The 14,979-nt window shown below is 33.7% G+C and overlaps 1 protein-coding gene and 1 non-coding gene across 2 annotated transcripts; one reads left to right on the forward strand and one right to left on the reverse strand.

The window, feature by feature from the left end:
• The first annotated feature begins 8,953 nt into the window (after positions 1-8,953).
• LOC121793404 (MYB-like transcription factor ODO1) lies at positions 8,954-11,173 on the forward strand. Its single transcript, XM_042191408.1, has 2 exons — positions 8,954-9,316; positions 10,284-11,173. Exons 1-2 carry the CDS (start codon positions 9,054-9,056, stop codon positions 10,783-10,785), a joined length of 765 nt encoding a protein of 254 aa, XP_042047342.1. The 5' UTR covers positions 8,954-9,053; the 3' UTR covers positions 10,786-11,173.
• A 3,445-nt stretch (positions 11,174-14,618) lies between these two features.
• LOC121797547 lies at positions 14,619-14,725 on the reverse strand. Its single transcript, XR_006049908.1, has one exon. It is a non-coding gene; the product is annotated as a small nucleolar RNA R71 (small nucleolar RNA).
• Between the last annotated feature and the right edge of the window lie 254 nt (positions 14,726-14,979).

Here is a 14,979-nt window from a genome sequence, read left to right on the forward strand (position 1 = left end):
TTCGTAATTATATTAGTGTTACAACCAAATATATTAGAGACTAATGAGTCAATTCACTCGTCTAAATATTGCTGCCGCCGATCGTTTTCTAATTTCTACAAAATTAATACTAGTATCCAATACATTAGAAATAATATAAAAGCTCTTGTACAATATTTTCTTTTTTCCTTTTCTGATTTTAGATGAAGTGTCTCTTTAAGCAGTGTTACTGCAGATGGTGCTTATGCCATAATGGCGTAATGTTGCCTTAATTAAACCTTTGGAACTACGAGTCTTTGGAATGAGACTTTTCTTATGAATGGGGATTAACATAATGACTTCGCAATTATAAAACTGCTTAGTCAATTAAATAATATTATTTGTGTTTTCTTTAGTGTTATTTTTATCTGCAGCAAGTGCAATAATTGCGAAAATTTATCGCAATTGAATTTACACCATTGAGTTATAATAGTGCAGTTGTGCTTTTTTTTAATCTATATTACTTAATTAATATATCTAACTGTAAAACGTTTTAGATGGCATAATAAGTCAGATTTGCTTAGTTAAATTGATCTACCCATGTTTGAATTATTAATTAGTTATTAATTATTGACTAGAATTTTTATGTTGTTCTATAGAGTTTATAAATAAGAAATCATTGTGGTGCATTATCCCAAAAAAGTGATACTACTATGTTTTGCGGACGATTAATAAAGAAATTGTGATATACTATGTACTATTAGCTCAGATTGCTAATATTATACTCATAGCTAGCTTCAATAATTCGAGTTAAATATGTAGAATTAATGTCTCACAAAAAAATCTTGCCGTGTTAACAATTCGCACCAAAAAATTGACCCATATTAGATTTGATTCAACTCGATTTAAAAATAATACTTACATTGGGTCGGATTAGTTTATATATCCTAATTATTATTAAGTATAGAATATTGCAACTCACAGAAGAACATAATATAATGGATAAGGAGATTGCATAAACAATTACTACTAACCATGAAACAACAACTTGAGTCAATTACAACAATCAACTTCTTAATAACTCGAAAAAAGAACACTTTCTCGACATTAATTTCTGACGGGAGTCAATTTAAAGACTTTAATGTTTTGAAGATTCGACTCATATCTTAGACGAGATGTCATTAGTTAAATATTACTATGACAATTACATTTGTCTTGTGAGAAGAGAATGTGAATTGTAAAATTGAACTAGCTAGTTTCGGACCATGGTCACACTTGTGATTATGAATTTGCAACCACAACCATGTGTTAGATTAATGAATTATAAGTGGCACTTCATTTCAATTGGTTTCTTGTCTCCCTACATCTATATTTCTTGAAGTCGACTTGTGGTTATATTTATATATAAGATCATTGATTTTATACAATTCTCTTAATTACTGTATTAATTACTTGAATCCTTCCTAGCTATATACGATTAGTATATTGCAATTCAAGCTTACTCCTTAATTCAAGATCCTAAGTGACATTTTGTGGATTTCATTTCTCATTTTTTGTAATGCTAATGATTTCCAGGCCCACACATTATTTCACTCCCATATGTAGATTCATTTTAGATTATTATTTATAGTTTACTCCAGATATACGATTACCGCTCACATACTAATGATGTCCTACTTACTACTATTATTTATGATTACTCACCACAAAAAATTCATCTTTAAAAATATAAAAATTTAAACGCTATTACAAGTGTTTTAAAATTTTTATCATAGAGTAATTAATATTCGATACAATAAATATATTGTATTAGTTTGTCATAGAGTAATTAATATTTATAATTTTGAATTTGAAAAGGTCTTGTAAATTTGCATGTGAACTACTTAGACTAAATTATTTTAAGATTGAACTACAAAAATGGTCCATGGACTATGGGTTTATCTCGCTCATAGTTCTTGGACTTTAAAAATATCGCCAGACACCCCTGAACTAAGGGTTTATTTCAAAATTGGTTCTTTTGGCTATTTTCCACCCTAAAATGCCCTTTGGGTTGTTGGGCAATTTTGTCTTTTCACATTTTTAACTTTTTCAATTTGATATTATTTCAATGATGTTCTAAATCTGATATATTTCAAAATTATCTTTTTCTTTCATTTTTTCATCCTTCACTTTGTTTATTTATTTCAATATTAGATTTAATTAAAATTAAATTTAAAATTTAAAATTTTAAATACTAATAAATTCTTTTTAATTAAAATTATTAATTTATGTATTCTATTATAAAAGAGTTTTGTGTGAGCTGGCTGCATAGTTTCATTTCTATAGTCTTATAAGATTTTTAAAATAAAACATGAAATTATGGAGTTTTAATTTGTCATAAGTGTCTCATTTGTGTAAAAAACGTCTTTCGGTGATGTTCAAATCGACGTTGTATCATTATATAATAAGTATCTTTTTCCTTTTGTTTTTCTTTCTTTTATTTTAATAAAAATATCACTAATTAAAGACATTAGTTTTGTGATTGAAAATATTTGATATTTTAAAATTTTTTATTTTATCTTAAATTTTATGAAACGAACTAAAATTTGATTAAATATTGTGATTTAAGTAGCTGTTAATATTTTTAGCACTAAAGGTAAAAATTGACATCAATACCATAAAATATTTGTTAATTTCTGATTTGGTCTGTTTTCTAAACATAAATAAATGTGATCAGTAGTTAAGAAATACGAATAAGTTAAACAACAGTTAACTCTCTTTACTAAGCTGTGTAAAATGTTCTATGGCAAGAAAAAATATAGAAAAAATCAAGTGGTAGTTCTCGAAAGTACTATCAAATAATTGAAAGGTTGAAAATCAAAGTTACACATTCAATTGTAAGAAAGGTTGAAAATCAAAGTTATAAATGATTAATTTTAATTAAAATAATTTATTAATGTTTTAAATTTAATTTTTTAAACTTAAATATGATATTTAAAAATGAAACAAAATGAAGGATGAAAAAAGGGAAGAAGAAGATAATTTTAAATTAATATCAGATTTAGAACATTATTGAAATAATATCAGATTGAAAAAGTAAAAAATGTGAAAAGACAAAATTGTCCAACAGCCCAAGAGGGCATTTTCGGGTGGAAAATAGTCAAAATGACTAATTTCGAAATAAACCCTTAGTCCAAGGATATCCGACGATATTTTTAAAGTCTAAAGACTATGAGCGAGATAAACACATAGTCCAGAGACATTTTTGTAGTTCAGTCTTATTTTAAATATATATTTATAGAAGTATAACACTAGTACATTGAAACTTGGCAATTAGTGTACTTGTGAATAAGGTGAAGTGTCATAGTAATAGTAAGGAGTTTTTCACGTGGTAAAATTCTCAATGAATATGCGATATTTTCTTTTTTTAGAGTGAAAAGAGACATTTTCATGATGGTAATTACGATAGTCAAATCGATTGCTTCACCAAATCACACTTGGAGGAATAGTTGGGCAGTAATATTGGCGATCTCGATTTTCATCGACTAAACGTATATATCCAATTTGGTTAGGTTTGCTATATCAAATTAGAATGCAATAATCTATGTTTGTTTCAGGAAAGAGTCTTTAATTGGCACGATATTTGATTTGCAAATATTTCGTTTTTTTTTTTGTAGAACCGCACTTAGAATATTGAGTTATTAAATTTTAGATATTTGTTGCAAAGTTAATAGAGTGTATTTAGGAATAATAAATACTAGGGTGAATGGGTACATATATATTTCGGCGAATGATAGCTTCGACCAAATATATTAAACCAATTTTTGTTTTTCGCATTTAAAATAGTTTTTCTTTTGTTTTAATTCAAATTTCGTGACTAAGATTGATTCGATCACATTGACGGCCACCTCAAATTTACAACTTACATATATTTTCACTCTTTTTCATAAGAGTAAAATACTCTGGGCAATATCACGAGCACCAGTTCTAGAATTGAGGCAAATATGTATATACATATTTATACAATTATGAAATTTATGATTATGTGAATCAATTTATCAAGGGTTATTAAGCTAGAATGTAATTAGGTTTGGGTTACAAACACATTCTACGTCAGATGTTATATATAAGTGTTATCCAATTATAATTAGTTTGAGATCTTTTGGGAGAAATTCAAAAATAAATAAATGGGGTCGATGGTCCTAACAAGTAGTATCGGAGCTAATGTGGCTTGGGTTGGGTCCTGGATGACCCATGTTCGAGTTGGTTCTAGGATGACTCAAGTTCAAGTAGGGTTGTAATGTCTTGATGTGTCAATTGCGTTCCTAATGTGGTGTCGGGTTATAAACAAATCTTTCAGAAGTGACCCATAAACAAATCCATGCAATACAATCGATGAGGCTGATTTACTTTGAATGATCGATGAGGCTGTTTAGAGCATATAAACTTATGTTTTTAGTTAGAAATGCTAAATACTAGTATGAATTAGTATATGACATATTTTCATACCTGAAGTTATTTCTAAGGTCTATTAAAAATTATAACTTGCAAAATCCATCTAATTTTTTTTTCTTGACATAACTAGCGAAGTAAACAAGCTCTAGCATACAATTTACTTACAACTCTCATCCGAATCAACGCTAGTATACGCTGAATCATAGTTTACCAAACAAATTATGAAGATTAGACAATAAACAGAAATTTGATACGTGGATGATCAAGAAGCTCTTATTGTAGGGGAATTTCTGGCCAAATAGCATCTGTAAATTGTAATGGTGACACGTACGTTAATTTAGTACTAGTTGTCAGTTTTTCTATCCTTATGGAGAAAGTATGTATTTAGATGCATGCATGTACAGGTCATACGTGTTCTATATAACCGATGATAATTGTTAATTTGTTATTAGTATTTCGGGACTCAAAATAGGAGACATCGTATTATTTATTAATTACCCTACTTAATTCCAAGACTTATGATATGTCAGTATGTCACGACTCTGGTTCATGTCGCAATTCTAAAATATGGGTTGCCTAAAACCAGACATGTTTCAACTTTCATGTGGCGGCTATGGATGAATTGCAATAATATAGCTGATTGCTGATAGATTCTTTATAATATAAGTCTATATATATATATATATATATATATATATATATATATATATATATATATATGGTTTATTCCAAAACTCGTCAATAGGGTTAGATTAATAAAGAAGTGCTCATCAAAATTTCAAATTATATCGTGCCGAAAAATAACTACTCTTATCCTTAGTATTTTTGCATTGCTTGTTATTTTGTTTTGTCTCTGTGGCGTGTTTTTCCTTAATAGTGTGTCTCACAACCTTATATCAGCTAGTCCGCTCGCTCACCACCTCTCCTCAAGTATGATGCATTGTCTTAATCTTAGACATCGCTCTAACAAATTGGCTAAATCCTCGTCGTTTTAAAATTTCCTAGTACAGCTACTTACTAATGTGGGATACAACACATTTAAATTTTCAATAATTGCATATTCTGTCGTGTGTTGTGCTTGTTGTTTGTAACTTCTTTTTAGCTTGGAGTAGTTGTAAGATCACTATTCTCATGAAAACTAATTGATTTAATTTTGAGCATTTCTTTATATAGAAAAACACTATTAGTATAAAAAAACCATTGAGAATAACTTAATCAAAGTTTCTTGGTAAGATAATCTTACATCAGGCTCACAAAATATCTAAAATTTTATATTATTATTTCTCACCTAATTAAAGTTTATAGTAAGAAGTGTTTCAATTTTCAAACTAGACGTCCAAGTTGAACAATGAGACCCTCAAGTCAAAAAACCAAGGTGTTGGATTTACTACCTGCCCCAACTGATATTCGTGGCTAAGATAGCCTTAACTATATAATATTACACATAAGTATATATAAATACATGCAAATACAGTGCAAATTGAGTAAGCTCTGAGAAGACGACACGTAAAATTTTCGGCTAATAATAATATTTTTTTTAAAGAAACCCGCAAAGGTGTACCAATTTATTGAACAAAATCAAATGAATCACTCAGATTGATCCAACTTGCGGATAATAATACATTTACCAACAAATCGGATAATGTTAAATTTTGAAGTTATTTTATTTGCATTGGAACTATCTAGAATTTCTTATTTAAGACATCTCATGCAACGTCGTTGATTCAATGCATAGTACTCCTTACTCTCTCCATCCCGTCATAATATAAGTGTTGGAATCGTGTTTGGTCAAACGACTTTGACTAATAATAAAATATATTTAATTTTGTAAAATTAAATGCAATAGTGTCGATCTACGTTTCGAGTAGATGACCGTAGCATATTCATTTTCTCAAATCCGATTCCCTGTGAGTGAGAAATAATATATTAAAGTTATTTACAATAAAGCTAGAAATGAACTATGAGAAAAACTAAGGGATCAATTAACTAAGTGTTAATTATCCCACATCGGGGATGATAAACTTCTTTGATGAAGTATTTAATAAGATGAATTATTATGTGTAATAATTATCGTGGAATAAGATAGGTGACAGAGCCTACACGCGCGCACCGCCGCGCCCGCCCGCGAGCCGCGCACCGTGCCCCTTGTGCCTTGTGCCTTCGGCTGTTCTTTGGAGCTGGTCATTGAGCGTGGTTCAAGCCCCGCTTGTTCTTTTCAGACCACCTCAAACTTCACGCTATCTCTGTTGGACCCAGACGCATAACGGGAGACAAAAGGTCCCCGCTGGACCCCGACGCATAACGGGAGACAAAAGGTCCCCGACGGTCCATGGTGTATCCCGTCGTATAGTGTGTTCAGATGCATCGTGTCTCTTCAGCTCCCAACGGCTAGTGCACCAGTCAGTAACCCCCGGCGGTTACGGTCAATGGCCTTGATGACATACATTATGTCTGTTGACTCCAGCAACCCCTGCGGGTGGACTTGGCCTATAAATAGGCATGCATCCATTGCATTCAACACACAACAAACTCAAGCATTCTTGCATACACGCTCTCTCCCTCTCTGCATAATCTTCCCGTCGAAGCTCTGCCCTCGCCTTAATCCCGTTCGTCGGAGCTCTGCTGCTAGCGGTGCTGCTACTTCAGAGACGAAGCCGTTTTATCTTTGGGGACGACACGCCAAACCGAGAGCACTACCGGGGCGTATCTCGTCTTGCGGAAAGATGATTCCTCGACTCGGCTTACATCTTTACGGTTTATTGTTTCGAATTCTTCTTTGTAATTTCAATTCAGTTTATTTCCGTTTAATTTCTCCATTCTTTATTGGATTGTATTACGTCCGGTTAGTGTATCTTTGTATCACAGTCAATTTTCAACCAACAAAGCGATGCATTTCTTTTCATAAGTATTAAGAAAATAGTGTTAGAAAGACTTAAATGAAAAAAAAATATAAGAAAGAACAAAGTAGAATAATGAAAAAAGAATAAAGTATAAGATAAAATATAAAATAAAACAGAGTAAGTATGCTATATTTTGAAAAAAAGGAACGGTCATTTTATTAGGTGGGATGTCCCGAAAGAGAATAGGAATCAATTAGGAATGGACTGAGTATTAATTTTAAGGCATTTGTCATAAGAAATATTTCTGTCTGTTTTAAGATTTTACTATTTTGTGAGTAAAATATTGGAGTAAGTATTAACAAACTAAGGCTGAAATCTAGGGGTTGGTAGATACGGTATACCTTACCGAAACCACCATACCGTATACCTTACCATAAATTCGATATGCGAAAAAATCATACCTTTATCTTATCAAAATTTTCGGTATACCGAACTTCGGTATACCTTATTTTCGGTATGGAGAATTTTCATACCGATATCGTACCTCATTTTCGGTATGCCGTACCAAAGTTCGGTATACCATACTTTTGCGGTATACCTTACTTTCAATATCAATAAAAATTGAATATTTGAATTTTTAGAATACTATTTATATTTTATAGTAATTTAAATAATATATGGGGTATTAAATACTAGTATATTTTATTCATATTATATTACATTTCATAATAAATTTTATAATTTAAAAATATATAAAATACTTTATATATTATTATATTCATATTTTACGGTATATACCTTAAATTACGGTATATAAAAATTCATACATTTACCTTACCGAAATATTTCAGTAAAGTATCATACCGTACCGAAAATCACGATATACCAAAAATTCGATATTTTTGGTATTTTTTCGGTACGATAAGGCCGGTATTTCGGCATTTCGGTATTTTTTCCCAGCCCTACTGAAATCCGTAATACCGTATATTACAAGGAGTGTAATAAGTACTACTTACTTAATGTTTTAAATATAAACTACTTTAAAAGAATATTTAAACATTAAACATATAAACATAAAACATGGAGTACTACATTCTAGCTTCTCTTTATTATACTCAACTTGGAGTTAAAAGTACGTATGTTTCAACGTATGATTCAATGTCTTCAGAGATAGAAATTACACCTGTCAACTGATCTTGAATTTAAGTGCCAAATTAAATACGACTACTACTCCACTTATTTCTTTTCGTTGCTAGTCTTGACGTACATATATACTGTAAAACAAATCAAACACTAGCAAGATTCTGGAAATACTATGTTAAACTCTTGAATTAATTTTTAAGAAAGTAGTAGAAATGATATATTATTATTATGATTACTAGATATGAATGAAAACACACATAGTGATTAGTGAACATAGTACTATAACACAACGTAAACGTGGTGATGACGAAAATGGTGATGTTATGGTTGAGTAAGATTGCATTCACAGAATACCACTCTCTGTAGCAAAACATCAAAAAGAAATTAATCATTTTTTTCAGCTTTGATTTTCTTTTGTAGCTTTGTCTTGCCATCATTCCCTATCTGGAGTCGACACCACCAGAACAGGCTTTTGCAGTTCATCAGTTCCTTTCAAAAAACCAATGCTGGCCCACACACATAACACATAGTATTTATGGGTAGCTTTGTTAGTAGTAGTATATATAGGTGGGTAAGAGAGGACTTTTGAGTGAGTTCCTGGCCCTGTTTAATCATTCAAAACATATACACATATCTAATCATATGCAAGATTAATTTGTGTTAGGTAGATCAATAATAATGGGTCGGCAGCCGTGTTGTGACAAGCTCGGGGTGAAGAAGGGCCCGTGGACGGCCGAGGAAGACAAGAAGCTCATTAACTTCATCCTCACCAATGGCCAATGCTGTTGGCGGGCCGTCCCCAAACTGGCCGGCCTTCGCCGCTGCGGGAAGAGCTGCCGCCTCCGCTGGACCAACTACCTCCGCCCCGACTTGAAGCGGGGCCTCCTCAACCAGCCGGAGGAGCAGTTGGTCATTGATCTTCATGCACGCCTTGGCAATAGGTTCGCTTTCGTTTCTTTTTTTTTTAAAATTTTAAACACTATCATTTGATCAACATACATTCCATTACTACTCCTCCTACTTATTTTTTTTCTATATAATGGGATTTTTAATTAAGGGAGTACAAATTAATGTTAATATGCAGGTTGTCGTGTAAATTAAATTTCTTTTTTCTATGTTTGTTTTTTACGTTATGTAGCTTCAAAGTGTAAAAATAGTTAGTACATCATATTATATTCTATATTATATTTTTGACATATTTAATAAGTGAAATACTAGTGAATTATCATCAATGATTACACTCCCCAAGTTCCACTCAAGGCTGTGTCAAGTAAATTAATTAGTTGCTCTTCCTTCGCCAACACATATTGTGTTGGCCACATTTAAGCACTCAACTTAAACCCACTTTTTAATTAATTGATTTCTAACTTTTCGATTCATTGATTATCTTATCTTTTTTAGATGGGGGTCATTAAATTAAATAATTAATTTCATATATTAGTGCAACTTCTAAAGCTTCAATATGGAGTATAAAAAGTGGGATACAGTATATTGTCTTTATGTCTTACTACTTTTTGAGCTCCAACACATTATTGCTCTCTTTCCAAATGTACTTCTAAGGAGTATTTATTTTGAGCGGTAAAAGGCTTCTGATTGGTAAAAAGTAATACTAGCGTCCTTCTTTTTATTAATCTTTTTTCTCATAATGATAATATTTGGTTATTTACACCTTTTGCCCACCTACGAGTTTTTAATTACATACAAGATCGCATATCTTTTGTAAGCTTTATACTATTTCTTTTCTTTATTTTTCATGTCACCAAACTACCAAATGATATTAATATTCCTCCAAAAAAAATGTAGCTAATCATCACAAACTTTCTTTATATATACACACTAAAAATCATGCGACCCTATTTAATTTATCATTCTAACTTTGATTTGTCTCTACTATTTAAAATCAAACAGGTGGTCTAAAATAGCATCAAAATTGCCGGGAAGAACTGACAACGAGATCAAGAATCATTGGAACACCCACATTAAAAAGAAGCTTATAAAAATGGGGATCGATCCTGTCACGCACCAACCCCTCAACAATGTAGAAAAGGACCCAAAAAAATCCCAATCCGAACAAACGGAGGAGAAGCACCCGCAGCTTCTGGCTGCGGACGCCCCTTTCGCCTCCTCCAAGGAAACCTCATACTCCCCAGCCGACCAAAACAGCTCATCGGACGACAACAACTTGTACGAAAACGACCCCTTGATTAGCTGCCTATTCCGGGATGATCCTCTAATGATGGATTTCCCGTGGGAGTTTCCATCATCGGAGGAGGGCCTCGCGACCTTCTCTGCCTCATCGTGGGACCCGAGTTGCCAGTGGCTGCTCGATTGCCAGGACTTCGGGGTCCACGACTTTGGCTTCGAATGCTTCAATGATTTTGGAGTTGGGGCCAATAGAGAACGGGAATAATCATTAATAAAAATTAATTTCGCCTTTGTATATACCTAGCTAGAGAGGAGGGAAATGAAAAATATAACGATTCGAGCTCACGTATCACGTTACTAAGTAACATGTGTGTGGCTCGAATCGATAGTAATTAGTTTTTGTGTATGGTGATGGGATATGAAAGTGAAACCTTTCTTGTGATTAGGTTTCCCACCAACCAAGATTTACAGGGAATTATCATTTTTTAAATGGGGTTGCTGGGAGAAGTAGTTAGACTTTTGTGCCACGTACCAAGGGTGGGGCAATATTGATTAGGGTCAAACGTGACAAAATGTACATGTAAATATGAAGCCTTCTGTGAATTATGTACGGATCCTTTTAATAATAAGAAAGCTCATATATTTTTAGTATAGTTTTGTAATTGCATAAAATTACTAAGTTTCTATTTTAATTTAATACTACTATGTTATTAGTAGGAGTAGGATTTTTCACTTGAACGTAACTAAGTTTATTATGTACCGTGAAATGGGACATGATTAACTGTTGCTTTGAAACTAATAAAGCTAAAAGAGTTCCAAAGTCTGAAAACAAAACTAGTGCTGTGCTGGGTTGTGATCTTGTCTTCGATGATTTTTTTTGTGTCCAACAAATCATATACTACTAATTCTTTCGATTTTCTTCATGGAGTTGGTATGGTTAGCTGTGGGATAGATATACCGCTTTAAATCCATTAACGTTATTAATGCCATAATATCCAACCAAATTATATGCCATCATATTATTACAATTATAGAAGTATGTTCATACAATTTTAACATACCAATAAAATCGTTACTCTTGAAAGAAAATGAATTGAGAATAGTTAATGTTCCATCCGTCCAAAAAATAGGTCATTTTAACTATTTTAGCATGTTCACAAAAAAATAGACTATCTTGTAATGTTATATGAGTCGTCGCCCCCGTGTCGATTTACTGAATCTACGATGCACGATGATGTGGCCACAAAAGGCATCAGATTCTCTCTCATGCCTTGAATCAGATGCGGTGGTGCCAACTTCTCTATCACGCATCGAATCTGAGACGTTGGTGCCATCTGTCTTCTACTGTGGAGAGAGATGCTATCATTCTCAAAATTTAGAATATATAGCTTTTACCAAGAGAAATTTTTGTATCCACACCTATCCAATCGTCTAGGTTTATATACATTGAAGTAAACAACGGATATGTAATTTTTTATTAATAAGTAATCATCAACTAATTTCCTAAAAACATATCAACAAAACTAATTAGTGATTATTTGATTAAATGTGAAACGAGGGTGATACATATGAGAAGAAGAGCAAGGTGATAGAGACCCTACACCAAGATTTGCAATATCTCAGCACACTGGAGTTGGTGGCGCATCACCCATTCCTAAAATTTTATTTCGTGACCTAAGTGGAATGTTGAATCATATTAATTGCTCCTTTTTCAATCACATCATCATTTTTTTTTGAATTAGAGTACATATGTATCAACTTTACTTCTATAAACATTTGTTGTTTAAAGTGTCAGAAAATCTAATTAATATCAAATCGCACGTACCACCCATATTTGATGATCCAAGTGTTTTGTTGTTTCAAGTGTTTTCTGATGTGAATCAAATTTACATTGTTATTCTCATAACTTTACATGATTTATATAGTTTGATACTTGCAAAAGTGTGTTTTATGGTGTAGGAAGAGGAGTAAATGGTGAAACAAAGAAGGAAGCTCGAAGGGTGAAAAGCTGTGCAGAAAGCTCTCAAAAGTGGCCACCCGGCCGGGTTAATTTCATGCCCAAAAATACCACCCGGCCGGGTGATTTTCGCGAGGCATGGGAAGTCAGGAGGGGTCGAATTTATGTCACCCGGCCGGGTTAATTTTATGTCCAAAAATACTACCCGGCCGGGTGGATGAATTATAACTGCAATATTACAGTTGAAGGCAACGGTTTCCCTTCCCGAGAAAAAAAAGAGAAAAAGGTGGGGAGGAGAGAGTGTGATGGGACATTTTTGGAGGTGACATTTTTTAGGGAGAAGAAATGTGACGTGAGGGGCATTAATTGTTGAACAAAAATTGAGGAAAGAGAGTGGACTTGGGTGGTGGCGAATTCACACGAGTTTCGATCAACTTTCCGACGATCCGACTCCAAATCTCCACTCCACTCAACGAGAGCTCGAATCCTACGGTTTTCTTTGTTATATTTACCATGTGTTTAGGCTAGGCTCTCTATGTTGCTCCAAGTTGTAATCTAGGCCTTGTAAGGATGTTTTTACACCTTTGATATCATATGTTTGTGTCCAACAATGTGCGCAATATTTATTCACTATGTTTTTGGCTAATAACGTAGTGATGTTATTTCTTATGCTATTGTCTCTTTAACATAGTTTAGGAATGATTGATTGTTGGATTGCTATCGAATTAGAATTGTTCAGAGGATAATTTGATAGTGGATTAAGTAGGAGTTTATAGTAGAGGATCTTTTATTCCCGCGCTTCCGCAGGAATTTAATGTCTTTGAAAATTAATTCATGGAACAAGTGTTCAGCTGACTGTGAATTATACGTCACAAACATGTTCAGTGTACGTGATTAGGTTGATGTTTTAATCCCTCCGTATGTTTCATTATTAAAGGTGTAGAATAATACAAGCCTCGTGAGCAACTTGGAGTGACGTCTTTCTCCTATTTGAAAAGTTTCCCTTAGTTAACTTGTAGTTGCATTTTGTCATCAACTTTTAGAAATCAAAATCTACAAAACAAATCATCTTTTAGTATGTCTTTTCTTTGTTTTAGAATTAAATAATCAATTCCTTCCCTGTGGATCGACACTCGAAATATTACAATCGACACTGTATTCTTGCAGTATTGCTGTAATATTAGAGTTAATTAATTAAACTTGTGTGATTATACACTTGATATTAAAACTCGAAAATTACACATCAGGTTTTGGCGCCGTTGCCGGGGAAGGCAATAGATTGTTTAACTTCTAGTTTGTGTTTTGTTTTATTTTTATTTGATCTTTCTCTTATTTTTGTAGGTACTCATTTCGTGTTCTTGGAGGTGATAGCCATCTACCGCGTCTGGACTTGAAGACGAAGGAGTATATTTTCTAGGTGACATCTTTTAACTCTTAGTTAGGTAGTTTAGTTTTCACTTAAGCACACACACTTTATAGTACTTACCCCGAAGTTGTCGAGAGGTCTCGCTTTCGGTAATAGGGAAATATATTGTGCTTGTGCTTGGTGTATTTTCTGTTGCGCAGGTAAAAAAAAAAAAAAAAAGTGAATGCACACGCGATCACAGGGTACACCACCGTTTGGACTACTCTGTTATCAAAGAAGAAGTAAGGTCAGAGGTTCAGAGTTTGAGATATTCCCGGACTATTCGAGTCCATTCAGAAGTAACCGACTCTTTGGTGAAGAAAGGGATCAGGATTCAGACGGTGAATCAATGGCAGAGAACAATGAGATTCCACCACCCGTGGTGAGGTTTGGCGACACTCTGAGATCGGGAATTGAGTACCCAGGGGAGTGTGCCTACGCAAATGACAACGTCAACATTCCACCTCACTACATCAGTTTGGTGAATGGAGGAAATCTTTTTCATGGACGGGATGATGAAGATCCGGTGAGCCATTTGAATGCCTTCTACGAGCTGACAAATTCTCATAGACCTCCAAATGTGGAGCATCATCGGATTAAGAGGGCCTTATTTCCATTCTCATTGAGGGAGAAGGCAAGAGCGTGGTATGACTCATTACCGGGCTACAACATTGCAACATTCCAAGAGTTGAAGTCGTTGTTTCTTGTGGAATACAACTCTCCAATGAAGATTGAGAAATTGAGAGAGGAGATCACCTCATTCCGACAGAAGTATGATGAGTCCTTCACGGAGGCATGGAAGAGATTCACAGAGTTGATAAGAAAATGCCCAAGTCACGGATTAGCTCCGGGGCATGACCTTTTGAAATTCTACAAGGGACTCAACAGTGAAGGCACGGGATTGGTGACCGCAGGTTCGAATGGGAACCTAGATGAACTAACTCACGATGAGGTGAGGGCCTTATTCCAAAGGTTGGCCAACAATCAAAGGAATTGGCACAATCCAAGGCGAGGAGCTGATAGAGCAGGAGATACATTTGGTGCTACTAAGGACGCGGAAAGAGTGACCGCAATTGAGGCTCAGCTGGCGGACATTA

This window comes from Salvia splendens, chromosome 3, assembly GCF_004379255.2.
Source record: "Salvia splendens isolate huo1 chromosome 3, SspV2, whole genome shotgun sequence".
Lineage (NCBI taxonomy): Eukaryota > Viridiplantae > Streptophyta > Magnoliopsida > Lamiales > Lamiaceae > Salvia > Salvia splendens.